Source organism: Oryzias latipes, chromosome 1 (genome assembly GCF_002234675.1).
Source record: "Oryzias latipes chromosome 1, ASM223467v1".
Lineage (NCBI taxonomy): Eukaryota > Metazoa > Chordata > Actinopteri > Beloniformes > Adrianichthyidae > Oryzias > Oryzias latipes.
In genome coordinates, this window is record NC_019859.2 from 34,737,372 (window position 1) to 34,762,766 (window position 25,395).

The following is a 25,395-nucleotide window of genomic DNA, read 5'->3' on the forward strand; positions in this document are numbered from 1 at the left end:
CAGATGCTGGGTTTTCTCCTCCTGAATGCTCTGCCAGGCCATTACTGCAGCAGCTTTCAGTTGCTGTTTGTTTGTGGGCCTTTCTGTCTGAAGTTTAGTCTTCAACAAGTGAAATGCTGCTCAATTGGGTTAAGATCAGATGACTGACTTGGCCGTTCAAGAATATTCCACTTCTTTGCTTTGATAAACTCCTGAGTTGCTTTGGCTGGCCGTTTTGGGTCGTTGTCCATCTGTGTTATGAAACGCCGCCCAATCAGTTTGGCTGCATTCACCTGGATCTGTGCAGACAGTTTGTCTCTGAACACCTCAGAATTCATTGGGCTGCTTCTGTCCTGTGTCACGTCATCAATAAACACTAGTGTCCCGGTGCCACTAGCAGCCATGCACGCCCAGACCATCACACTGCCTCCACCGTGTTTTATTGATGATGGAGTGTGCTTTGGATCATCAGCTTCTCCACGCCTTCTCCATACTTTTCTCTTGCCATCATTCTGGTAGAGGTTGATTTTGGTTTCATCTGTCCAAAGAATGTTTTTCCAGAACTGTGCTGGAAAGTTTAGATGCTTTTTATCAAAGTCCAATCTAGCCTTCCTATTCTTGAGGCTTATGAGTGGCTTACATCTTGCAGTGTACCCTCTGTATCTACTTTCATGCAGTCTTCTTTTTATGGTAGACTTGGATATTGATCCGCCTACCTCCTGCAGAGTGTTGTTCACTTGGTTGGCTGTTGTGAACGGGTTCATCTTCACCATGGAAATGATTCTGCCATCATCCACCACCATTGTCTTCCGTGGACGTCCAGGTCTTTTTGCGTTGCTGAGTTCACCAGTGCTTTCTTTCTTTCTCAGGATGTACCACACTGTTGATGTTGCCACTCCTAATACTGTAGCAATTTCTGGCATGGTTTATTCTGTTTTCTCAGCTTAATCATGGCTCCCTTCACCTGCATGGAGAGCTCCTTTGACCGCATGTTCTCTGTTCACAGCAAAATCTTCAAAATGCAGCACGAGTCCTCTAATCAACTCCAGGCCTTTTATTTGCTTCACTCATAATGACATAACAAGGGAATTGCCCACACCTGCCCATGCAATAGCATGGAAGTCAATTGTCCAATTACTTAGGAGCCCATGAAATGAAGGGATTGTGTTAAGAAAATGCTTTAGTTTTTCACAATTTTATGCAATCTTTTTGTTCAACCCATGGAATAAAAGCTGAAAGTCTGCACTTCAATGGCATCTGAGTTGTTTTATTTAAAATTCACTGTGGTAATGTACAGAAACTAAATTAGAAAGAATGTGTCTCGGTCCAAATATTTATGGTCCTGACTGTTAATTAGTTGAGCTGCTGTCATGTGATTGGCTAATTAGAAACAGCTTGAACTTACAATGAACATTTAGCCCAATGAACTGGGAAAAGAATGAAGACAGGACCTACCAGGCATTGGAAGAAACAACAGCCAATGTCAGAGGACAAAAAGCCAAACGTCACAGACTTTTTTTTAATCACAACCCACTCCATCCAGGCAATAACGTAGAAAGTGACACGCAAACAAGGCATAGGCAATGTGTGTTTTATCAGATATAGGGAAAAATCAACTAATGGAACTTGTTAGTTCCATTAGAATACGGAAAATCTCACTGGTAAGTTTCTTTCATGAAAGCAAGAATTTTGTTTCCACTCTTCTGGTTTTCCTTTAATTTACTGTCACCAACTGCTTAAACTCAAATGTAATTTTAAAATCAGCAGTTTGTACACTGAGACTACAAAAGAAGGTGGGACAGAAGAAGTTGTTGTACTGGGATAGCTCTTTTTCTTAATGGAAGTGTATCGACTGTCCTCAAACCACATTCCATGTATGCAAAGAGGGAAACTCATTATGTGGTGTTATAGACAAGTGTCGGCACCCCCACCTTCACTCAGACACATCCCCTCAGACTTAGAGCATCCGACCCCTGCCTCCTGTCTTCCTCATCCTTTTTCCTTCATGCCGTTATCCCTCCATTGTATCTATTGATTGGCCAATAATGTGTTTTCAGTAGTAGATTAATGGCACATTATCTTGACATGGGTGTCTGAAGGGACAGGACATGAGAGCCGATGTGAGCAACACTGCTTTTAATTGATATTCACTCTCTGTCTGCGTGTCAGACAGTTCTTTTTGTGTGTGTGTATGTGTGTGTGTGTGTGAGTTTTATTGCGGATGTAGCACGGAAAAAATAGCTTGCGTTCAGACATAAGTTAGTGAAATGTACACAAGTAATGGTATTATCAATAGAAAATGGTACTTTCCTGCAGTGTATTGAGCTCAGGCAATATTAGAACCCATTTAATTTCTTTTTATTTTTAAATAAACTTTTCTGGCCAAAAGGAAATGTTGTTGGTCCCCATTAAATTGTAGTTAATGATATTTGGTCGGTTCAAGTTATATTAACAAAAATCTCTCATCCTTTCATAAGACTTTGTGGAAAAAATACACATGTGAACATGCAGATGATGTTGTCCCGTTGGCTTCATCGGGCCAGGACCTCCAGCGTGCATTGGGCCGGTTTGTGGCCGAGTGTGAAGAAGCTGGGATGAGGGTCAGCACCTCTAGATCTGAGGCCATAGTTCTCAACCGGTAAAAGGTAGTTTGCCATCTCTGGGTGGGTTGAGTGTCCCACCTCAGGGGGCGAGTTTAAAAATCTTGGGGTCTTGTCCACAAGTGAGGGAAGTCCGGAGCGTGAGATCGGAGCAGCATCGGTAGTTATGCGGTCGCTGTACCACTCCGTTGTGGCGTTGTGGTGAGAGCTGAGCCAGAAAGCAAACCTCTATATTAACTGGTCGATCTTCGTTCCAATACTCACCTATGTTCATGAGCTCTGGGTTATGCCCAAAGAACCAAGTTCAAGAACCGTAAGGGGGCTGGACGCTCCCTTAGAGATAGGGGGAGGAGCTCGGTCACCCGCTGAGAGCTCGGAGTAGAACCGCTTCTCCTCCACATCGACAGGAGCCAGTTGAGATGGATGCATCTGGTCTGGATGTCTATGGACGCCTCCCTGTGGAGGTGTTCCGGGCATGTCCCACTGGGCGGAGCCCCAGGGGAAGACCCAGGACAGGCTGGAGAGAGTACGTCTCTTGGCTGGCCTGGGAATGCCTCGGCATCAACCCAGACTAGCAGGAGGAAGTGGCCAAGGCGAGGGAAGTCTGGACATCTTTGAATGGATGGATGGATGGATGGATGGATGGATGGATGGATGGATGGATGGATGGATTGGATGGATGGATGGATGGATGGATGGATGGATGGATGGATATGTCTACTGTTGCTATAACCACTGAAATTGCAGGCATTACACAACAGTGCAAAATGTATTTCATGTCATAGACGAAGTCAGAATCAGTGCCAACAATCTGTACCCTCTTTGACCAAAACAAGACTTTCCAGTACTAGAACTGAGCTGAAAATGGTCCCGTTGAGCATTATTTTTGAAGCTTCATAAGTTCCTGAGTTGATAACACAATGGGACTTCAACACAGTTGGGTAAACAGGGATGTTGCTGGGTGTTTTGGGGGACCCTTGGTGAAAAAAAACTCAGGGTTCCTATAGACTTGATTAATTGCTGAAATAGTGCTAGTCTAGATTAGTAGTCTAGCTCAACAAGAAGTGCAACCTCAGCAATAACAACCATAACTAAAGACAAGTATTAGGCAGCAAAAAAATAACAATTTTACCAAAATTGTTAAAATTGGCACAATTTCAATAAATAAAGCAATTACAATGATACCAAATGCAAAGTATTTTTAAAAAGAAAACACATTCTGTGAATTCACAGACAGTCTTCCAGGTGGGGCCTTTTTTGCCTCATCTTCTGGCCATCAGAACTTCTATGAGTGAGCTGCAAATTTCTCTGCTTTCATGTGTCTCCCAACCATCTAAAATGGCAAACTGTTGCCCAAATTTAAAAAATTCCAAATCTACAGCTTTCTTTTCTGTATCCCGTTCAATTCTTGCAGTGATTGGAGGACTAAAAGGCTTTGATGCAGGAGGGGTTACCAGCACACCACATGCTGTTGGTTTCAACAAAACGAAACTTTGGAATATTTAGCAGATCGTGAAAAGAATCCACGGGAGAAAGATGGCGACTGCGCGTTGAAAGTACTTTATTGTACTTCATTCTTAGCTGGTCAAATTTATTCTTTGCACTTAGCTTTAATTGCAATTAACTTCTGGCTGCAGTCCAGCCGCTGCACTCCCACTCCTCTTTCTGTCTCTGTATCACTTTCTTTCATCGGATTTCCTCCCCACCATCATCTTTCAATTTCCTCAAGCAATTTGCATTATGGAGGGGAGGGGGTGTCTAAATAAGCGGATCAATAGGCCATCAGACACTCCTTAAGTGTAACACATACACACATGTACAGACCTGACGTCTCAGATTTCCAGCCCTAACTAAAACCCTTGTTGTTTACTGTACGATGTCTTGTGTCGCGTAGTTTCGGGTGTCGTGTTTCTCTTACGCACTGAGCTCAGGGGAATCTGTTTCACATGGACTTCTGCTCGGTAGCTAGTTTTTCCTGCTGAAAAGTTTTTTTTCTTCTTTTTTTTTCACATTCAGGCCCAAACCTCGGCAGCTGCCATCTTTTCTGGCGTCTCCCGTCATCTTGGAGGACGACCTTTGTCAGATGACAGAGAGAGGGCAACAGAGGTTAAAGAAATGGCTGAGCTGACCGAGGGGCCCCCACCAAGTCATGCAGAAAGAAGCCGCTCGTAAGACTCGTTTGGGGTTTGCCTGGCCCCCGCTACGCCACGGCTGCGGTAGAGCACAGAGCTGTTCAGCTACACAAAACGGGATTTCAGTTCTTTCCTACACAAGCAGGCGCTCATCAACCCGTCCTGAGCAACAGCCTGCCCCCCCTCGCGCCCCTCCACAACACCCTGTGCTCCTCAGTCCCTTTCATTAAGTGGTAATCACACAGGCTCAGGCTTCAGTGCACAGGGGCCAGTGATGAGATGTGACAAGGCAGGGGGCGTGGGGAGGTACAGTAAGAACGGAGTCACAAAACAAACAGAGCTCAGTGGTAGGAGCAATTAGCACGTCTAAGAAAAACTAGTAATGGGCCTTAACATGTTTTTAGCGTGAAGTAGAACAAATCTGAGATTCTTCCACACGTTCAGGTCTCTTAACTGGAACAGCCATGTTGACAGCATGTTACCACACCTTGTCTCCTGAAAGTCTGCTGAGCCGTTGAGGATTGTGGGTAGTGGTAGCGGCGGCGTGAGTCTCCTCCAGCTCTGAAACACGAGACAGGCAGCCGGATGTCTTCTCCTTGGTGAACACGCTCCTGCACAGGATGCTTCTCAAATCGTTGTTTTGCGGTGTGAAGGGGCGCTTTCAAGTTTCCTATTCCGACACAAACGGATCAGGATTGTCCCGTCACCATCTTCAGGAGCGCTTTCACGCCACATCATGAGTCCGTCCTTCAGAGGTCTGCCATTTATGTCGAATTATCCCAAAGAGAGAGGTCTAGTGATGCGTTGAAGCGGTCAGAGCAGAATGACAGTCAGAAAGAAAGGGAAGTCAGAAAACCAACAACACCCTTATCACAAGTTATGTCCTCAGAGGAAATTAAAGCAGCTAAAAATACATAAATATAACAATTATGTGTAATTCCAAAATAAATCTTTTTGGCTAATTTAATATTTCTGCTAAATGGAATATTATTTTTAGGAATATTAGAAAGCAAGTGGCTACAAAGAAAATCCAATTATGGAATTATTCTTTTTCTCCACAACAGACTAAATTCATTGCTGTCAATTTACTGTTTTGTGCCAAATATGTGGACATTTTACAGTTTCTTTCATTGAAAGTTTCTCGTTACACAAGGATTATTTTGTTTTGAGTACGTCTCCAACCAGAAAATGAGCAAAACTGTATAAAGTGATGTTTTTCTTTATGTGGAGGGATTTCAGCCGCTGATCATTAGGAGAGCTTTATGTCTGCTTTTTTCACAAAAAACAGGATTACAAGTCTTTTTTTTGCTACACCACAAAACCTGCATTTTTGGTCTGAAGCCAGGCTGAGAAGCAGTAATGTTAAAACATGCCTCATTCAGATTATTTACTGTAGAGCAAATCTGACCAATTTCCCTGTAAATCTGACATTTAAAATGTAAAACTTTTCATATAATAAATATAATTTTATATAAAATAATAAAATATTTAATTATATGTTTGCTATTTTCTAAAACGCTTTACTCCAAACCATACCCCCCTCGTATTTTAAAGTTCTGTTGCTTTATTATTTTTATGATCCCAAATTCTTAAGAACTGTTTCACCATGAAATCTTTCCTGCAACCTAAAGTGTTAGTTTGCTTGTGCTGCTGAGGCCTAATAAAAGGTTGATGCTGGAAAACCGACTCACTACTAATTCATTTATAGAAATAATACTCTGTCAGCAAGAATAATATATAAATATATATTTAAAAAAATACAAATAAGGTATCTATCAAAATAATATTTATCTGAAATTACTGAATCCGATATGTACATTTCTTAAAGATTTTTTTTAATTTCACTTTATGAAAAGGTGTAATAATCTTCTAGGCAAAGTGGGATAAAATTATAGTAATAATAAAATAACTAGAAAAGAAAGCATGCGCAAAAGAAAAATGAACTGCTAATTACATTCATTTAAATACAAAGATAATTTCTGTATTTTAAACTTCCTTACAATACAGGAAATGCATGCAGATAGGCTACAGTAATTTCTTTGGTGGCTTTCGCAGCAATAAAACTGGTTAACTATAAAATAATAATAATAATAAAATATATATGATGTAAACAACAACAGGCTGTGAATGCTCAGGTTTCAGGCATCATCAGTGAAGCCGGGTGGAAGTTCAGAGTCAGGCCTTCCGGAAAGCCGCAGCCGGCGCTGAAAATAAATAATGCCGCGTATTCTGGGCCGTTTCCTTCAGTCTGAAAACGAAGTTCCGGTCTCGCTGGACCCCCCTAAATACTTGAAAGTTGGCAACAAAACCAGCAGGAGCGTCTGTTGGTCGCTGGAAGCCTCATACGTCTCCGTCGTACAGGCTGAAGTACTTGCTGGCGCTGGAGAAGCAGAGGTAAGGCGCGCCGCCGCCCGGGTACACCACGGGCAGCGGCACCGGCAGCAGGCACCTCCCCAGCAGGCTGCTCTCCTTGTACAAGGCCGGCAGCTGCCCCGCCGCCACGGGCTTTGCTGCCTCGGGGAAATCACTCGCGGGTCCGTCTATCTCTGTGGAGATTTGTCGTTTCAATTTATTCCTGCGGTTCTGAAACCAGATCTTGACCTGCGTCTCCGTGAGCTGCAGAGAGCTGGCGAGGCAGGCGCGTTCCGCGCTGCTCAGGTACCGCTTCATGTCGAAGGTAGACTCCAACTGGAAGATCTGTCTCTTGGAAAAGATGGTGCGCGTTTTCTTTTTCGTGATGACTTTGCTCCTTTTGCTGGGGCTGCCTCCCTGGAGCGCCTCCGCCGCCGCGCTGCTGGAGATGCTGTCGTCGCAGCTGCTGTCCCCGCTCTCATAGCGCGCGCCCGTCCTTTGGATACCCGGTTCCGAGTCTGCGCTGCAGGTTCTGATCGACACTGAAAGACAAGTGACACAGTTGATGAAAACTCAGCGCGCGCAGCCACTGCTGTGAACTTTCACCAGACTTCTGTTCGAACTTCCCCCCGTCCCGTCAGAGGAATCCGGCGCGCGTCTTACCGCTTTGGTCCGGCCTCTGCTGGCCTGCGGTGTCCTCACGCAGCTCATCCCGCAGTCCGCTGGAGTCAGAGCTCGTCCCGCTCGGCTTCAGGTTGAGGATGTTGTCAATTGTGAACTTGAGGGAGGCGCTGGGTCGACATGGGGCCGCGGCTTTGCTCATATTCTCCCAGACGTTAGGCGCTTTCCGTGCGTTCTTCCTCGTTACTGCGGCCACTGACGCACCATATCAGCAGCTGCCGCTTCTGAGCAGACACTGCCTGCCGCCGCGCGTTCTGCTCCGACTACACAACCGCTCACGGAGCGCGTCGCCGCTGCTGATTGGCTCAGCGCAGCGCTCGGTGTGCGCCAATGGCGGGGAGGGAGGGAGGAGGACGGGACGCCCCCCCCCCCCCCCCCCCCCCCTTCATTTGTCACATTACTCCTCCTCGTCCACCCGCAGCAGCGCTGTCTGCAGCCCTCCAGGGCCCCGCCGGTCACCTACTCAGCTCTGATGCTGAGAAACATGAGGTTGTTTTTTGTCTCAGCTGCGCGTGCGGCTCTTCTTTCTAAATAAAAAAAAATACATATTGTTTTCATGAAAAAAATATTGCAACTTTTTTACCTAAAGCCTTTGCTTCATCGTCTTCATATGCAGCTTGCATGTTATTTGTCTGCGTCACGTGATAAAAAGTGAAAACCTGCAGCAAGGTTTTCATCAAAGCTATAAAAAAGAAACCCTTCTTTTCTTCTTTTTTGTGATTTGTCTGCATGGATGTTATCATTTGAACCATGGAAGACTCTTGTGTGATAAACAAAGGAGAACCTGGGAAGTGCTTGATTTTTTTATTCTGTGAAAATGTGAGAAACCTGGAAACGCGTGACTTTAAATATAAATTTTAGCAAAAATATGTGTTTTCAAACATAAAAGTTTTACAGTCCTCTTCTGAGCAGAAATGTAAAATATCCCGCTCTTTAGACGCAGGCTGCCCGTTTGTGTTCTTGACTAACGGAGGTCTGCTGCAGTCCTCACACCAAGCCGGTCATCTGCGCCCTGAGCACGCTCATGGAGTGAGCAAACGACGACAGGGGGTAGACGGAGCCTGAGAAGCCCACCGCCGGGGCAGAGCCCGGATGCCGGCTCAGGCTGAAGCTCAACGCGCCGGCGGCCGCGGCGGCGGCGGCGGGCGCTCCCCCGTCATGGTACAGAACGGGCACCCGGACGATCCGCTGGCTGGAGTTTGGGATGTGCGCTGCCTCCAGGTCAGCGGCGAGCTGCCGCTTCCACTTGTTCCTCCTGTTCTGGAACCAGATCTTCACCTGCGTCTCTGTCAAATGGAGAGACGCGGCCAAGCCCGCCCTCTCCGTGCTGCTCAGGTAGCGTTTGACGTCGAAAGTGGACTCCAGCTGGAACACCTGGCTGCGACTGAACACGGTCCGGGTCTTTTTCTTGCGGGTGCAGCCCGGCTCCGGCGCCGCGTCCGGCTCGGAACGTGCGTCAAAGGCGCTCGGTGCGTCCTCGTTGTCGTCCGTTAAGCAGCAGTCGCCAGTTTTCCTGTCGGTTTCGTCGCTGCTCTCAGTCGTGGGCTCGGACACGGCGGGTGAAGCCCGGTCACAGCTCGGATCCCCCGAACTCGTGTTGCCCCGTGGACCTAAAAAAGAACACACACACCAAACATTCAGAACTGGAATCCTGGCTCGTGATTCATCCGCTGTTGTAAAGGGGTTCTGAGAAATGTTTTTATCAATCCACCGCACGAAAGATGACTGAAGATGGAATTTAAAAAGTCATTTTTTTTTTACAAAGAAAGGCCCTGGAGCCTATAGTTGTGGTAATGAATTGAGGACGTTGGAGCACAAAGTTTAGGAAGTTTGGTTTACTTCACACACTTGTGTTTTACCCGAAAACGTTTTTATTTGTTGAAGTGGGGACAGTAAAACCACCTTTCCCCCTAGTGTAGCCCACTCATTTTCTTACGCTAATTTCTTTTTAAACTCCCCATTGCTTTAATTCCCGTAACTGAACTGTTTTCTTATTTTCAGCAGCGTAAAAATGATCCATGATTTTAAAAAAACCTCCTGGAGCGCAGCAGTGTTGCTTCTGCGCAGTGAAATTAAAAAAAGGAAATTGGCCTTGAAATCCCAGCAGAACTGAGTGAGTAAAGAGGATTGGAGAGTGAATGTTCGTGTTCTTTAAAAGGAAAAGACGATTCTCCTCTGAGAGAATAAAGGATTTTTGGCAAAATCATAATAGATGTTATCTATAAGTTTAGATATGGATTTTGACGGTCGCCATGGCGTCACACGGTGCAGGGCCCTGGACCCCACCCCCTTGCGTGTCGCCCTGTCCCTCCCTCATCATGGATGCGTCCAAACATGGGCGGGCTGCTGTGTAGTCTCTTCTTTACTGATGGCGGCTGCAGCATTACAGTAAACAACAAAACAGTTCTTTGTTCATAGTTTTAATCTGTGAAGTCTGTATGAAGAGCTGTGCATCCCTCCACCCCCGCAGAGACTTCAAATAGGGTGGAGATGTCCCCGCGTAAACGATGGCCAGCTATCACACCTGGACCCCCAGTATTGTCCATCCGACGCTGTTCTGACGGCCCTGCGAGCATCCGCGCCGCCAAAGACGGTTGTGCGTGACGTGCCGTCCTGCGCTTTTGTTTTGGAATGCTGGGGGCATGCGTGCGTAATTCCTAATCCCAGAACCGAGGCACCGACACCAAATCAGAGGATAGCCACGGCCTGCGCCCGCTAAAGAAGAGAAGTGGCTTTTGTGTGTCTGACATAGAACGTGGGTCTTCGAGGCGAGCGCGCGCTGCGGTCGAAGCGCGTTCGCCTTTGAAAGTTTGGCGGAGCGGAAACGCCTGCTGATGATCCTGCTCCTTAGGATCCATTCGCCAACCTGAGCAGCCTCTGAGTTATTCCACCGGACAGAAAAGCAAACAGATGGACGACTGCAAGCAAATGACTTTTTATGACCCATTATGAGCGGGAGCCATGCGTCAAACGCGACGCAGCAGCGCCCGCAGCGCGATCCAAGAAAGAATAATTAGATGTGGTCATTTGCACTTTGGCCAAACACAAACTCCTCTCAACAGCAGCCGCGTTGACTTACTGTGTGACGATTCTGAGGCTCCGAAAGTCGCAGTGGACTTTGCGAGGCTCCACGCCTCTGAAGAGCGTCTTCTGAATGCGGACTCCTCCGGCGCTGGGGCGCTCCCGGCGGGCCCGTGAAATGCTTCAGGGTGGCGCTGCGTTGCTGCAGCTTCGGCACCACAGTCCGTCCAGCAGCTGCCAGGCGCAGACCCCGGCTCATCCAGCCCACTGCGCAGCAGGTTCTCGATAAAAAACGACGACGCCCTCGATGAAGTCGCGCGCTGGACGTCCTTCGACTTGTCCTGCATGTCCTACCTCAGATGTCACGGTGCTGGCGCGCGGAACTGGCTGACTTTCGGTCGTGCGTCACGGTGTCGTAAAGTCCAAACACTCATCTCAAGGGGGGATCTGTCGTGAGGGGGACTCGGGATCTCCTCAGCGGGCGCGGATGAAAGGCAGAAAGCGAAAACGTCAAGTCACACAATGTATGAGCCGAAGACCGCTGGCGATTGGACGAGCACGGCAGCAAATGGGGTTTTCCAAGAAAAAGACCCGTGTCCGTGTCGTGCGTCAGCCGCTGCGCGCGCACGTGCGTTCACGATGTGTTCAAGGCCGAGAGGAGCAGAGACCACCTGTCTTAACCTTAGGGTCCGACACAAAGCAAATACAAAATCCCCTAGAGAGGAAATTTGACCGATTGCTCGTTTGTGTGCGCGCGCATCATAACTGCCACTCATCAAATCAAAGGGAGGCTTGATTCCTTTCATTTGTAGAAAATAGTTTTTTTTAAAGGTTCACATTGATTGAGAGCTGTTTCTTCTTAACAGTAGAAGCTTTCCTCTGTAGGATCATTTCCAGAGCATCACTCTCTGCTTGCATCTGTTGGGGGGGGGTCACAGTGTTTACAGTACAAACCCAACAGTTTTCCAACCAATGGAAGCCAGCTTTTCAGATCAGTGATGTGAGGCGTTTAACTAAATTAGGGTCGATGGGTGTCTCTACCCTTCTCAGTGAAATGGCAAGGCATCGGAGCTTTTATTTCACTTAGTAGAGTCAGCGGCGCTGACCTTTAGCTCTGTGCGCGTTTCCGTGTGCCCCCCCCCCCCCCCCCACCAAAGGGCAGACTTAGCCTTTGACAGAGGATAATGCTGCTCTTCAACATAGCTCTCAGTCCAGACGACATGCAGCACCAGAGCCGAGCCCTGCACCTGTCATGTCATGCAGACCTCAAAAGGCCTCGAATAAAGCCTGTGTGCCCCCCCCTCACACACCACCAAATAAAGCTGCTCCGACTTCCTATGAATGATTCTTATTCAATATTTGTATGTCTGTCATTAACGCACTAACTTACATTATTCATCTTTATTTTTAAACAACTAATCATTCATGTGTGTGTGTGTGTGTTGGGGTGTGTGTGCATGTGTGTGCGCATACGTGTAAATATTCATGATCTGGAGCACTTGGCTTTTATTTTTTTTAAATATAATTTATGAATTATTATCTTAAAGAGATTTGATACAATAATGTGTTCTTTTCATTGCTGAAAAATAGCTTAAAATCAGTCAGTCAGTCAGTCACTCAGTCAGTCACTCAGTCAGTCAGTCAGTCAGTCAGCCAGCCAGCCAGCCAGCCAGCCAGCCATGCTACAGTGTTCTAGCGTTTTCGTGAGTCTTCCTCTCTTTCCTGTCCTTCCAGGTTTCTCTCCAACTTTCCATTCAAAGTCCGACTCTAACTTTGTGTTTTTTCCAGCGGTCTCTAGCTAAACTCAAAAAGCTTGTGCTGTTTTTAAGACATACTTTCTGCAGAGCAGCAGGAGCTCATTAGAGATTCCCTTTTGAGTTGTGGGTGAGAGGGACTATTGGTGCGGAAGTTAGCCTAACCAATTTCCCAGCATGCCTTTGTTAACACTCCGTCCCGCCATCTATGAGAGCCTAACGTTAGCGTGGCAACAACATAAAAAAAAAATAAAGTTGAGCAAATATCAGAGCTATCCAGCAGCTGAGAGCCAGATGGCGGCTCAGACGAGGTCATGAAAACGTACACGGATCTGTTGGTCTGCAAGTGGAGGACTCAGGATTGGAGCAGAGAAGGCGAGACTTCATGCCGCCCACAGCAGTGCGCTGCGTCATGAGTTCGAGCGTTTCCAAACTTCCAGTTTTCATCTGCTTCTCATCCATCACAATTTGAATGAAGACATACTCAGAAACACAGTTTCAATCTTAAAGTTTTTTCTACATGTCCTCCAATATGAGAAAAATACTACAAGAACCTGTTAAAAACACCAAAAACACGATTTGTGTTGGAGGGGGTCTTTGAATGAAGAAGCATTTTTCTTGCGAGGAGGATCACCGATGTTTAGTGTTTTAAGAAAACCTGGCTTGTGAAGCGACTCTTCATAAGTAACCTTCATAAATGATCTTCATGAATAATCTCAAAGGGATTAACTTTAATTTTTTAGCGCATTGTTAAGAATTGTCATCTGTGGAGAAAAATGTCTGGATTTTTGGCTGAGGAACTCTTAAGGCCTGGTTTACATATGTGTCATGCGTTTTCATTGCCCTGTTTATTACCAGCCAAATACTGGATTCTAGCAAAGGTTTGTTGTAGCTGGAGCTGGAGCAGCACCAGCTTTACATGATTTAAGAATGTGCATAAAGTGAATATTATGTTATCCATCTTAATTTTCCTCATGTGCTCAAATATACTCACCTCATCCAAACCTGAACCCATCTACTCGTAAATCCTCTTCAGCTTTATGATTTGCGCTGCCTTACAGGTCTGTTGTGAATGACTTGCCTCACTTTTTATGGTCACGACTGCAGGTAAGGTCACAGCTGAATCCAGAGTGTGACATGACAATGTAAATTAATGTAGTGAAGAACAGGCAGGACAGGAAGCGGGCTTTTAGTAAAAATACTTGAGTTTTGACCTTTCCTAGAAGACCCTGACGGTCTCTAGTCTTTCCTAAAGACTAGAGACCGTCAGACAAAGGACTGCAGACCCTGACTCTACTCTAACTTTCCACCAGCCACATTCACGTCCCTGAAGACCGTGTCACACAGCCGCTACGTACATTTTCTGCAAACTGCACAGATGAAAATCTGTCATGCGTAAATCTACGCAGAAAAAGTGAAAAAGGTTTTGTTCTTAACGTGACATTTTTTACACATGTTTCACGAATGAACCACGTTAAAACCACAGAAGAAGTAGGAATAAACCACGCAAACAACACGTAAACCAGCGTAGAGCAAGAACCGCTTGTGATTATTTCTCTGTTTATATGCGATTCATTGGTGATTCATGCGTCAATTATATAATTTAAATTTGACATGTGCGCCGTATACAGGATGTAAAAGTTATACATCAGTGGTTCATGCGTGAAAAGTCTGTTAAACAGACGTGGAACAGTTGTGGAAAGAGACACATTTGTGTATGCATCTCGCAAAAAATCACACACAACGGCATAAGATAATGAGGTAATTGTTGCATGTTAACTATGCAAAATACACATGAACTGTGTTATTCTCAACCGACCAAAAATTCTGAACAGATCAAAACGGTTGCGGCTGGAATTACGGAAACCCTCTAGTGCAGAGAGGAATCAGGCAGAGTCTCTGCGTACCAAGAATCGATTTAATAGATAAAAAAAAACGACACAAGGTGGGAACAGGAACACAAAACTCCCCATGAGAGTGAAAACTGCAAAAGACAAAAATATGAACACCGAAGCAAAGTAAAAAAAGCCAAAGGATAAGCATTCCTCAGTGTCGGCTGAGCAGAGAACCACAGACCTAACGGTCCTCACCGACACTGAGGACTGTGTGACTTCAACTTAACCCTTGTGCTATCCTAGGCACTTTAACGTTGGGAGTGGGGTCATCTAGACCCACTAGACAGTGCTCTGAACCTTTTTTCTTCAATGATTTGTGATCTTCACTGGTGTTCATGGATTACATGAAATCTTTCCACCTTTATCCACCTTTGTCATGGTAGGGAGAACACGTCAATGTAAGGGTGGGGGGGTCATCTAAGAGAGCACAAGGGTTAAATAAGCTTGATTTGTGCACTCCTCCACAGGGAGCAGCAGGTAGGGGAGGGAGGAACCATCCAGTCAGAAACCCAACGTGTCAAACACCAAATGCAGGTAAAGACCCGTTGGCTGAAACCCTCGACCGACATCTCAGCACAACGACAAACGCAAAAAACAAGACGTTTGTCACTCATGTATAAGTAAGGGTTCATGGCCGATGAAGTGTGCGTTATTACTCTTTAACGCACGCCGTGGAACCCTGAACGCGAAGTGCGTTAAAAAGTGATAATGCACACTCCAAAGGCCATTATACCATGGTCACTTACAAAAGCAATACATATTAACCAGTTTTTAGTCCTTAATTCTTGTTTTTTTCCTGATTTTGATCGCTTTTCTCACAAAAAGCAGACTATATGTTACGTGATGCGGCGTATCACGTAACATATAGTCTGCGTCGCGCCGCATCACCGCTGCAGTCAAGATTCTGCGATATATATATGCTGATCTTTCCGATGGGTTGAATAAAGCATCAGTTCAGAGAGAAAGTTCACCTCTTACCGTTTGTTTCTGTCCAAATGATGAAGTAAAAGGTTGTTTTAAAGAAGCCGGCGCAGTGATACAAAACATTTGTGACACGGCTTTAAGGCGTCCCTTTAATTTTTGGGGGTAATAGAAAGGCTACAGTAAACCGTTCTGGACAACTCTGTGGAAACAGACTCAGATTCTTGTGTGTTGGTTGGTTTCGCTCCATTGGCTCCCAGTTGATTCTGGAATCAAGTTCAAGATCCTCCTGTTAACCTATAAGGCCTTACATGGAATGGCCCCGTCCTATATTAAGGACCTCATGGTCCCTTACCAACCAATCAGAACACTTCGCTCGCAAAATGCAGGACTGCTTGTGGTTCCTAGAATTAGTAAAAGTACAGTTGGAGGTAGAGCGTTTAGCCACCAAGCCCCTGTCTTATGGAATAAACTCCCAGCTCATGGATGAGAGGCCGACTCAGTTTCTACATTCAAAGCTAGACTGAAAACATTCCTCTTTGGACAGGCTTATTGTCAGACTAGTTAGTATTCAGAGATTATTTAACTTAATGTTACTTTGTTTAAATTAAACTTAATAGTAACTGTTTGTTTTAAAAGGCTGTTAGAAGTTGAAGCTGGGGTAACTATGGTACACTGGGGTTCTGTCCTCTTTCCTTTTTTACTTCTACCCTTCCTCTCCTCTATTCTTGATCATAATTTATCATTTAGTTCTCCATGCCTCTGTTTGGTGCAGTGCGATTCATGTATTGTCCCTCTTTTCCCCTCCCCTCCTGGGGAGTGGGAGTGCTTCCAGACTCCAGTTGGCTCATCCGTGCTCCAGTTCCTGACCGTTTACCTCGCCTCTGCTCCTGCTCCTACACCTGGCTGTGGTTCCTGTCTCCGGCTCGACTCGCGCCTTTGACTGTCCCCACAACCACGGCTGGATGAAGCTCGTCTGCTGGACTTTTATATATGTAGTTGTAGATTTAGATAAGTTAATTCTTCTCTAAGATTTCTGGTAAATCGCCTGTCCGTCCTGGGGGAGGATCCCTCCTTCATGTGGGCACCCCTGAGGTTTCTTCGTTTTTTCCGGATTCCGTTTTTTTGGGAGTTTTTCCTTACCGCGAAGGGGGGTCTAAGGGCAGGGATGCCAGTATAGCTTAGTCAGTTTGTTAGTTCATTTTAGTATTTTCCTATTGAACTCTTTGTATTCGTGATCCTTTTGAGTTCATGTTTTACTTCGAAGCCCATCGAGACGACTGTTGTTGTGCTTTTGGGCTATACAAATAAAATTGATTTGAATTTAATTGAATTGAATTCTGAATTCCGTTTTTAAAGTCACATTCCGATCATCGTTTGATCTATTTTCAAAACGTTCCCAGCTGTCTTTTAATTGTGATGATGCTTTTTTTTACTTTTTTTAGCCAAAATGGAAAAACTTGTGTCATTTTCTAGGACATAGTTTCTGTAGGTGTTTGTTAGAAATTCACCTCTGAGTTGTGGGTGGAACTGTTGTTTCCCCATTTCCCATCACCCCTCTGCTTACACGCTCTCCTGCTAGCTTACAGCCCCTCACACTCCAATAAAAAAAATACATAATGCAATTTAGAGCTCAATTTCCTTTGTGTTTGTGCTCCAATATGAGAAAAAAAAAAGCCACAGGAACATGTAAAGAACACCAAAACCACCATTTCCATAGGACTGGGTCTCCAGTACAGATTGACAGTTTGGATAAATGAATAGTTGACAATTGTTAACCAGAAAGGCAGCGTGAAGGTCTCGGTCTACGTTAGCAGCTTCCCTTTTACTAGTTTTGCTATGAGGTAGAAGGCCTTAAACCAAATTCATGATCCCTCTGCAGCTGCAGGTGTTTTTGTGTCATGGAAGGAAGTTGCATTTGGAAATGTTGACTTCCTTTTTATGATGCATTCACACGTAGACATTATAATTCATAAAACCAAAGGCACATGCAGATTTGTTTAGGTCTTTGTCTTCTTTCATCGTTTGCTTTGAATTTTTGTTTGTTTGTCTGTCTGTCGTGATCTCTCTCAGACTGAATCACCTCCCATCGTGCCCCTTTGACCTTTAGCAAACCTCAGGGGGGAAGTTCACGGGTCATTGAAGCTCGGTGTTCCTGGAACGTTTTACAAACATCCTACTTGTGATCTACATGAGCTTGACTTCATTTGCTTTTCTGCTGCAGATGGCTCTCTCCCTGCACCTTTTTACTTCGGTGGTGTAATGCTTGGGGTTTGAACCCCACATCAGCTCGGGTTCCTGTGTGTTCATCACGCCGTCTCAGTGATGAGCCACTCTGACCCTAATGCCCGGTCCGGAAACAGACAGACCAGACCCGGAGGGCCCAGGTCTCACTTTTCTCTGCCGCTCATTCGTCTGACGTTCATGCAGCCAGAAGCCTGCTGGCCTGAGCCGCAGCCCCGCCCCCTCCACCGCACCGCTGCACTGAAACGCAGCTTGACCACTCTCAATGGGATCGTCAGCACTTGCTCCAGGACACGGCGGCATCAAATTGAGCATGCTCAGTGTGCTGCCAGGCCTCTGTGAGGCTGCCAGACACTTTTGGAGAAAACCTCAAGTCCACCGGGTTCTAGCAGCTGTAACGGGTTTTGTTTTAACCAACCTGACTTTGTTCTGGTTGGGTTTGTTGAATGTAAATCTGAAATTCATTCAATTAAGACTGAATCTCTTGTCAGGAATGTTTTAACCCTTAGTGACCCACTTTTGGAGTGTGATTTTATACTCTACAATTGGTTTGTTAATTCATCTTTAAAACTTTTAAGTGTTTCACAACAATCTTTTTAGTAAAACTCCAGCTTTGTTACTTTTTTTACAGATATTTTTTGTTTTATTATATTACACAATTATTCTAAAATGATTCTGAAACTGTCCAAAGACTCTTTTTTGAGGAGTAAATGTTTGTCATAAAATTGAGATTAAACTGTTCCTATGTTCTATAACAAAGATCAAATTTGTCGAGACAATATAAAAATGTAAAAATCCCAAAACAAGAAAAAGAAAAAGTCAAAACAACGTGTCGAAAAAAAACGGGTGAACTGTTTTTAAAGGGAATCATAAATCTGAGATGCTTTTTGAAACCTTGCGGTTCAATTTGGAATGAAAACCCTCCTAATGTTAGTGTTATTTCTACACGATTGTTAACAACATTTATTTTGACAATGTCTCCTCAGAACTGTTTTGTAATTTAGTGATTGGGACTCTCTGCAGTTTCCCCCAATTTTTATGGTGTGTTTCATTTTTCTAAGAGCTATAATTTCAAAGAAAGTCTCTTGGAATTGCAAACCAGCACATTTGTGTTTGAATTTATGAAAAATATGGCAATTCAACGTCTGGTTCCTCTGCAAACTCTTGTTTACTTAGTGGGAATAGTCTGCGCGCAATCATTGCTTTATGGGAGCTATTAACGGTGAAAGTGTCGTCTTAATGGCTCTGGGGTTTACTGTTCTGAGCAAAGACTAATAGTAAATGGAGAGAGTTTGACCCGGTTCATCCAGATTGGAGTCGGTGAGACAGTCAGACAGAGACAGGAAGCCATGCACCTCCTGGGGGGCGTTCTTCTCCTCAGAAGGGGGCACACGGAGGGCCTCTGCCGAGCTTTGAATGGATGCAAGTGCAAACAAATTCATGGCTGCACTGAAACAGAGAGAATCAAGATGCTTTAGGGACCAACAGCTTCTTTGGGCTCTGGAAGGCGCCCTCCGATGGTCGTTTATCTGCAACACTTCTGCAGAGAAACGGATGAATCCCATGGAAATGGGATTGTTCTGCAGATTCTTGTTCCAAGCAGCACTTCTACAATGGCATCCAATCCTCAGGCATTTGAACATCATCTGATTGCAGTATGTTCTTTTCTCAACAGGCAGGCTAAGCTAAGCCTGCCGGTGCTAGCTCTGGCATTAATAATTCACTGTACAAATAAGTTGATGCTGCAGAGTTTGTTCTCATTGATATTAGCCGAGGTGAGCATTCCTGGCCAGACTTTGTGACGCCAGCAGACCAGCATAAAGTGGGCTTTAATTGCACCTAATCTCTGCTGTTCCCTGTGCTCTCAGTGCAGGTTAGCAGCACATATCCTAAGAATGCCAGAACTGCGGGCGGCGCTTTCAGCTCCATGTCAGCCTGAACTTCACACAAATGCTGCTGCTGCTGGAGATTTTGAACCTTGAGCAGATTTGGAGATTTTTTTTTTTTTTTTTGCAGGCATTGTTCTGGAAATTCAGGCTTATAAGCAAAACAGCAGCTTTGACGTTTTTGTTTTTCGTCTTCATGCACAAAAATTACCAACCAAATACATATTAAAACATCATTTTTATTTCTTTGAAGAGGAAAGACTTTATCTCATATTTTATTTTGAAAGTTTTTTTTTCTTAAATAAAATAGCTTTTGAAAAAAGCCACAAAAAATGTAATTTGTTTATGTGTTGAGGGGCTAAAGGTCAAAGCTCATTTTTCCATGCAATCATGTTTAGGGATTAGAGTTATGTTGCAGATTTCACTGCAGATTGGCAAATCTCATCTAAAGCTTTGCTGCTCATTGAAGCAAATCTTTAAAATAAAATCTCAAAATAGGATAATGCACAAAAAGACAATTTAAGCTATTGTTTTTTTTTATTATCATTGTTGTTGGGGGTAAAAAAGTTTCTTATTTTTACCACATTTAAGCTTGAATTAGTTCAAATATGTGACAAAAATATTTTAAAGTGGTTTTCTGTTCTCTTTTACATCCTGAACTTTTTTTTTGAGCAGATCTTTAACATTTTCCTACATAAACGGTGGTGTCTTCTTCATCCAAACGGACCTTCACGGACGGCTCCATTCATCGGACAGTTTGACCGCCGCCACCTCCGCGGTGCGCGGCGCTTTAAGGGGCTTCAAACGGGAATGTCCGTTTGTTTAACTTCTTCACGGTACGTTAACCCCTGTCAGGACGGACTCGTCAGCTGCGCACAAAGAGGACCCCCTCCACCCCCACCCCCACCCCCACCCGGCCCGTCGACCAGGCCGGTTCCTTTAATCCAAACCAACAAGGTTCAGTCTCTCCAAAGTTCCTCCAATAATCCAGGATTTGAGGTCCAAACGGGAAGCTGTTCTGCTCCTAACTAAATGTTTGTCTCTGCGCATTGGGACGCGGTCGGTTCTGGTTCGGTTCTTCGGCAGAACTGCTCCAAATCCTGAGGAAAATTATACACAGCAAATGTAAGTGAGAAGTTTCACATAAAATCAAAATGCGCGCATAAAATGCAGTGAAGAGAACAACAGTAAAAAAAAATGATTTGATTAAAAGACACTGACGCGCGCTGGATCAGAACCGCACCAATACGCACAGGAGCTCGCTCTATCACCTGAAGAAGAGTAAACCAACACGTGAACACGAATACTGCAGACCAGGAACAGGAATACTCACCGTTCCTCTGAAATGAAAATGTTTTTTAGCTCTAGAGTAACAAACAAACAACCTAATAGTGATAAATGGGAACCGTACGCATGAAAGCACGACTTGAACTTGAACGTTCAAAACTTCTTTATAACACAACTTTAAGACAAAACGCCTTTTCTGCATGGATGAAAACAAAAAAACTATAAGGAGCCGCATTTCCAGAAGAAAATACAGGGTTGATGCTGTAGGAAAATGAAACTTAAAGGGTAATAATTGGCAAAAAATAAAAATTAATTAAATAAAGAAATGAACAAAGTTTACCATAAATAAAGTGAAAACAGCACAAAAACAAACAACAAAGATCTTTTTTTGAAATGCCGGGTATCGAACCAGCGAGCTTCTGCACCAAGGATTCATTCCCCATTTATTTCAATGGAGGCAGAAATCCTGGAATATCGGGAAAAGTTCAAGGATTTGAAGGAGCAAAGGTCACAGCCGGAAAAAACTGAAAGAGCTGAACATTTGAATAGTTGAATGGTTGAAACAGCTGAAATTGTAGGAGTTAAGTAGGAAGATACAATAATAAAGAAGGAGAAACAGGAAAACATGGGATGAAGGCTTTATAGCATCCAACCACCCCGTTTATGTGAATATATGTAGCCTCCTTAGAGGAGTTAAACATGATTCTGCTGAAAGTCATTTAAAAAACAGGCTGGGGTCTAATGACCTTCAGTCTAATAATGAGCAGAGACGCGCGTGCGCAAGAGGACTAAAACAATCTGACCGCTTTAAAAATGTTTTTCCAGCTTCATTTCAGAAAAGTTGACAGTTTTTTCCTCGCGCCTCCCGCAGCGCAGCGTGACGTGAGCACGTGCCGGTGTACAGTCTGAACGCAGAAGCCAAAGCGGACTTTCGTTTTTCATCCAAACTAACAATAACTTTGTGTTAGCGGGAAATCAGATTAGCGGCACTTCAGTTTGACCGCAGCCACAAATCCCATTACAAATCCATCAAAGGGAGTCACGTGAGCGACCCCCCCCCAACCCCAGTCAGCTGCAGGAGCCCCTCGGCCCGGCCGGACCGTCCTGACCCAAGAATCCCAGAGGCTCCAAACCGGGCCGAGCCGAGCCGAGCCGAGCGGGCTGCGCAGAACGAGAGGTTTTCAAAGGAAAATGGGTCAAAAGTTTTTCCAGGGTTTTCCAGGCCTTCCGGTCTGTAAACTTTGTTTTGCGCTTTATCTTTGGCTTTTCCCTCTTTGTTCAAATATTTTCTAGACTTGTGTTTTTTCGTTTTTTCATTTTTCTGCTGCAAAAACATTTATTTGGTTTTTCAAGATAACAACAAAGCAATAGTAAAACCCCCAATTTTTTTACATATTTATTTCACATTTATCTACAATGAGCATTCATTAGAACATATTATTATTATTATTATTATTATTATTATTATTATTATTATTATTATTATTATTATTTCTAAACAGGCAGAAAAAGAAAACAATGCAGTTCTTGGAAGAACTAACTAACAAAATCAATAAAAACAAAACTACAACCTCTTTTAAAACAAAAGTATGAGTACATTTGTTTATTTCATTTTTTTAAATTGAGGGATCATTTTCACAGCTTGTATACACAGAAACATACCATAATTTCTTCACATTTCAGAAAAAAAGCATTTAGATGACAGTACAGAATTATATATTTATGATCAAATATGATTTTATAAATAACAAAGTCATCATTTCACACTTGTTTCTTTGTTTGAGACTCATAATCCACTTAGAAAATTAAATGTATGAAATCTTTGCGGGGAACAGAAAATATATTTTTAATGAGACATTTTCATTTTAGAAATGTTGGGGGGGCAAAGCCAAAACATTTAGTGGTTCTTACCTTTTCCTGAAAGGGGAGCTTTGATTCGATTGAAATGTTTTGAAGCAAATAAACAAACTGTTTGCTCAAAAGTTCAGCAGGAAATAAATAAATAAATAAATAAATAAATAAATAAATAAATAAAAGTTTCCTTTACAGAGAAAATGAAAGGAGCACCAGGGATCAGAAATGTAATGGGGCGGCGGCAGAGACGGCAGGCCGCCATGCAGCCTAACTTGAAGTGGCATGAAAGAGTAAAGAGCCTGCCTGTGCACAAGTGTGTGTGTTTTTGTGTGTATGTGTGTTCACACTCACTGGATGCCAGACTGCACTCTGATTTCTGGAGGCTTGTCACGCAACGCTCCTGGAAGCTGGAAGCTCCACGTTCTCCTTTACTATTCTGGGTGTGTGTTGAGGAGTCCTGACCCAACACACACACACAGACACACACCCACAGACACACATACACACATACACACAAACAGTGTTTATATAATTACCTAAGAGGCAACATGTTTTTTATGTTTTTTTCATTTTTATGGTTCTCAGTTTGGAGAGAGTGTGATAACTGTACATAACGGGGTTCGGATGTATAACTAAATGTAACTCACAAAGATCTGCCCCCCACCCCCACCCCGCCACCCCCACCCAGCATGACATATAACAGGGTTTTGCAGAACCGGAAGCCTGTAATCCTTCTCTCTCCACGTCAACTAACAGTCTGTAAATTCAAAGTCTACAGACTCAAACGGACTTATGGATGAAAATGGTGTTTCAAGGGTTTTTAACATGTCACATGTAGCATTTTTCTGATGATGGAGGACATAAAACAAATAAAAATTGAGCTTAAAATAGAATGTTAACGTGCCTAGGATAGCACCAGGGTTAAAGTTCTCTCGGTGCGTCAGACAATATGAAACTTTCCAGTCGTCCAACAGTAAACACTAACAAAGCGTCCTTTCCTTCCCCTCCTCATCAGCGGAAGAGGTTTCACTCAGCAGCACTGTGCTTCACTACCACACATTGGCACCAATGATCAGATAGTTGGCCGGACAGTTGCTGGTTCGTACAGACAGTCCTTGGTTCAAGTCCCAGCTGAGGCCTTTCTGGGTGGAGTTTGCATGTTCTTTTCAAGGATGTCTGGGTTTTCTCTGGACACAGTCCAAAAGGCATGCATCACTGATTATTTAATGACTCTCATTGGTCCCGTAGGTGTGTTTTTTTGGTGTTTGTGTGACCAGCAATGGATGGAGAAAGCCTAGTTAGGATAGGCTCCAGCAACTCCTGGAAGAAGTGGGAACAAAAGATACCTGACCCCCCCCCCACTGCTCTCAGCCTTCTTGCCTGATGTTTGGATGGAGCTCCACTCCACTCCAATCTCTCTGCTCCGGTTCTTAAAATGTTCAAAAGACTTTTAAGAATTGCTACACAAGCATACAGGAAAGCCCTGCTGTTAGTGCTTCAACTCATTCCTTCATCTTCCAAACCCGTTTTGTCCCTCTCTGGGTCACGGGGCTGCCGGAGCCTTACCCGTACACTCATGGGTGAAGGCTGGGGACATCACACAATTTAGAGTAACCGATGAACCTATGAAGCATGTTTTTGGACGGCGGGAGGAAGCCAGAGTCCCCGGAGAAAACCCACAGCCGGGACGTTCTGTGAGGCAACTACAGCGGCAGCATGCAGCCCTGTTTCAACTCTGAATCGAATTGAATGAAAAGCTCATTTGATTTTGTTGCTTAAGAAACATGAATTTACCAGAAAATTGGATCCTAACTAACTTTTATGAAGCTTTCTGTGTGCTTCAGCGCCAGATAAAGGGAGGATATGGACATGCTGTTATGTGATGAGATGAACTTTTCCATGAAAGCCACTAGATGGAACCAAAGTATTGCTGTGTTATCTGTCTTTACTTCAATACTTTTACAAAATGATCTCCTCTATAATATTCAGCAGAGGGATCAAAGACATTAAAAACATGAACACATGTTTGATCTATGTTTCCTGGAAAAGCTGGTTTGGTTCCCCTAAAAGAGATGGTTGGAAGGATCAAACTCCTGCTAATCTCAATTCAGTCGGTTTTTTACCCCCCAAACTTTTGACCATGAGAGGGCACAAAAGTCAAACCAATGAAACGCTGAAGGGCAACTTTCTTTGCGCCCAGCGGTTACCATGACAACATGTACACGTTATCCATTCCTCCCTGAAGGGTTTCACTTTCCAATTTCCTTCCCTCTACCCTGAAACCTGTCTGTGGAGGTCAAAGACTGGAGCTCCACCCACAGAAAATCCTCCTCCGTTCAGTTCCCAACTGTTCTGCAAAGCCTTTTTATGAACTAAAATAAAATGAAAATAAAAACAAGGTGAAATGTGTTTGTCATGTCAGACATCATGATGTGTTTGCTCTGCTTCCTACAAATACCCAAGGTGGCCTTGGAACCAGAATCAGGTCTTTACCAAGTCCAATTCTAATCCATGTAACCTCCCTTTACACACGATGAGACTTAAAAGTATTTAGTTTCAAACAGCTTCACCTCATTGGCCTCATACTTAATTATGGGATTTATTAAGAGGTTTCAGGTCCCACAGCAGAGCTGAGTCTGACTTTTGACACTTTCAGTTCTGACAGCGATGGTGCGACGTGAGAAAATCTGCAATTTCAAAAGGGACTTGTGGTAGAATTTGGAAAACCAATCATGGCAACAACAACAAAAGAAGTCAGAGTTTAACTGAGAAGAGGTTTTTTCATGCAC

At 44.2% G+C, this 25,395-nt stretch overlaps 2 protein-coding genes across 2 annotated transcripts; both read right to left on the reverse strand.

Moving 5' to 3' along the window:
• Positions 1-6,525: 6,525 nt before the first annotated feature.
• Positions 6,526-8,054, reverse strand: LOC101169274 (homeobox protein HMX2-like). Its single transcript, XM_004066290.4, has 2 exons — positions 7,727-8,054; positions 6,526-7,605 (listed from the first exon to the last, which is right to left on the reverse strand). Exons 1-2 carry the CDS (start codon positions 7,884-7,886, stop codon positions 7,052-7,054), a joined length of 714 nt encoding a protein of 237 aa, XP_004066338.1. The 5' UTR covers positions 7,887-8,054; the 3' UTR covers positions 6,526-7,051.
• Positions 8,055-8,533: 479 nt separating this feature from the next.
• Positions 8,534-11,433, reverse strand: LOC101172056 (homeobox protein HMX1-like). Its single transcript, XM_023960932.1, has 2 exons — positions 10,824-11,433; positions 8,534-9,354 (listed from the first exon to the last, which is right to left on the reverse strand). The coding sequence occupies exons 1-2, from the start codon at positions 11,110-11,112 to the stop codon at positions 8,732-8,734; spliced, it is 912 nt and encodes a 303-aa protein (XP_023816700.1). The 5' UTR covers positions 11,113-11,433; the 3' UTR covers positions 8,534-8,731.
• Positions 11,434-25,395: the final 13,962 nt, after the last annotated feature.